This window comes from Chaetura pelagica, unplaced genomic scaffold (assembly GCF_000747805.2).
Source record: "Chaetura pelagica isolate M959 unplaced genomic scaffold, ChaPel_1.0 scaffold718, whole genome shotgun sequence".
In the NCBI taxonomy this organism is placed as follows: Eukaryota; Metazoa; Chordata; class Aves; order Apodiformes; family Apodidae; genus Chaetura; species Chaetura pelagica.
Window position 1 is genome coordinate 107,087 of NW_009954180.1, and position 1,771 is coordinate 108,857.

Here is a 1,771-nt window from a genome sequence, read left to right on the forward strand (position 1 = left end):
ATCCAGCTCCCCCAGCCCCTGATCCAGCTCCCCCAGCCCCTGGATCAGGCCTCTCTGCTGTCAGAGGACAGTGGCAGCAGGGCCTTCAGCACAGTGAGAGCTGACAAGGGCCCTGAGCCCAGCAGAGCCTTCTGAAGACCCTGCAATCTATAACCAGGGAATGAGATCTGCTTTTCCTATGAAGCTGCCCAGATACCACAGATATAAATAGAGCTGCTGATGGGGGTGGAGACAGGTTTGACTTGTGACTCTATTCTGAGATCTTGTGTTTCCTCCCTGCCCCAGGTAGGGTGAACCAACTCCACAGGCTGTGTCTGCAGCCTCCCAGGTCGTGTGGAGCATCACAAGAGGAGCAACACCAACATAATTCAGGCTGGTGGAAGCTACCAGGGTCAGGGCTTGACTCTGGGAGGGGGGGGGAAGCCCTGGCAAGGAGGGACAGATGCTGTTCAAGTGTCCTGCCAAGATCCGAAGGTCACACCTGGGCCAGAGCTCCACTGAAATTCTGTGCCAGAGCAAATGGTGGGGAGACCCTGGTCCAGGTTGCCCAGGGAAGCTGTGGCTGCCCCATCCCTGGGGGTGTTGAAGGGCAGGTTGGATGGGGCTTGGAGCAGCCTGGGCTGCTGGGAGGTGTCCCTGCCCATGCAGGGGGGCACTGGGTGGTCTCTAAGGTCCCCCCAACCCACCCCATGACTCCCTGAAAGAGAAGACAGCCCCAGCCTAGGGATAGAGCAGACAGAAGCCAGCACTGACGAGGCTGTATCAGTGTTTACTCACGCCAGCTCTGTGGTAACACGTGCTCTTACCACAGCAGCTGGAGCAGAAAACCCACCACCAGCACCAGGGGCCGGAGCTTCCAGCAGGAGCAGCATGCGAGCTTGGGAAGAGGGTCAGGAGCCTGAGCAGACCCTCCCCACAGGAGGGGGGGAAGTGGCACATCAGGCAGAGAGAGGAGGTTAGAGGCAGCAGTGAGATCCAACACTGGCACAGCCAGGAAGGGAAAGTGGGGCTGGAGTTCCCAACTCAAGGAGGAGGAGACGCGGTGGCCACGGGGGTCCCTCCCCACCCACCACGCTGTGGCAGAGCCCCCAGCCCATCCTGCCAGGCCCTGAGGGACCCCAGGGGAGGCAGGGCTGTCACATTTGTCCCTCTGAGGTCCATCCTGGGCTACCAATGCCATTCCTGTGGGAATGTGCCCACAGGCAGTGCCTGGGGGAAGGGGAGACACGGACGGCACCCACCGCCCGTCCCTGGCAGGGAGAGCCAGCAAAATGAAACATCCCCCCAGGAGGCTGAGGAAAGGACCCCCAAAATCCAGCTTCCACGAGAGGAAAAGCAGCCCCTGGGCGAGGAGGGGCAGGAGCCTGGGCCAGGCCCTCCCTGCAGCCCCACACTCACCGAGATGACCCGGTCCCCGACGTGCAGGATCCCGTCCCGATGGGCTGCGCCTCCCTCCGCGATGCGCGAGATGAAGATCCCCTGGACACGGGCAGAAGGGTCAGAGCAGCTTCCCCTGGCCAGGGCTCAGCTTCCCAGAAGTGCTGCTGGCCCCCAGGCAGGTCCCAGCCCCTGGGCAGACCCCTCCCCTTGCTCTGGCACTTCCCATCTGCTCCTCTCTCCACAGAAACCCCTTTGCTGCTTTTGGAGCCACCTCCAGCAAAGCCCCAACGTGGACCAGAGCCCAGAATATATGCCAAGAGGACAGCAGAGGGATTAAATGTCACTGGCAGGGCCTGTGAGTCCCAGCTCCTCTTCCTGCTGCACTTCTCTC

At 61.5% G+C, this 1,771-nt stretch overlaps 1 protein-coding gene across 1 annotated transcript in view; it reads right to left on the reverse strand.

The window, feature by feature from the left end:
• The window catches only part of LOC104393380 (protein scribble homolog), a 92,214-nt gene that overhangs the window by 52,038 nt on the left and 38,405 nt on the right, over window positions 1-1,771 (reverse strand). Inside the window, 1 exon segment of the mRNA XM_010002861.1 lies at window positions 1,399-1,479. Within this exon segment, the coding sequence (XP_010001163.1) occupies window positions 1,399-1,479 (81 nt within the window).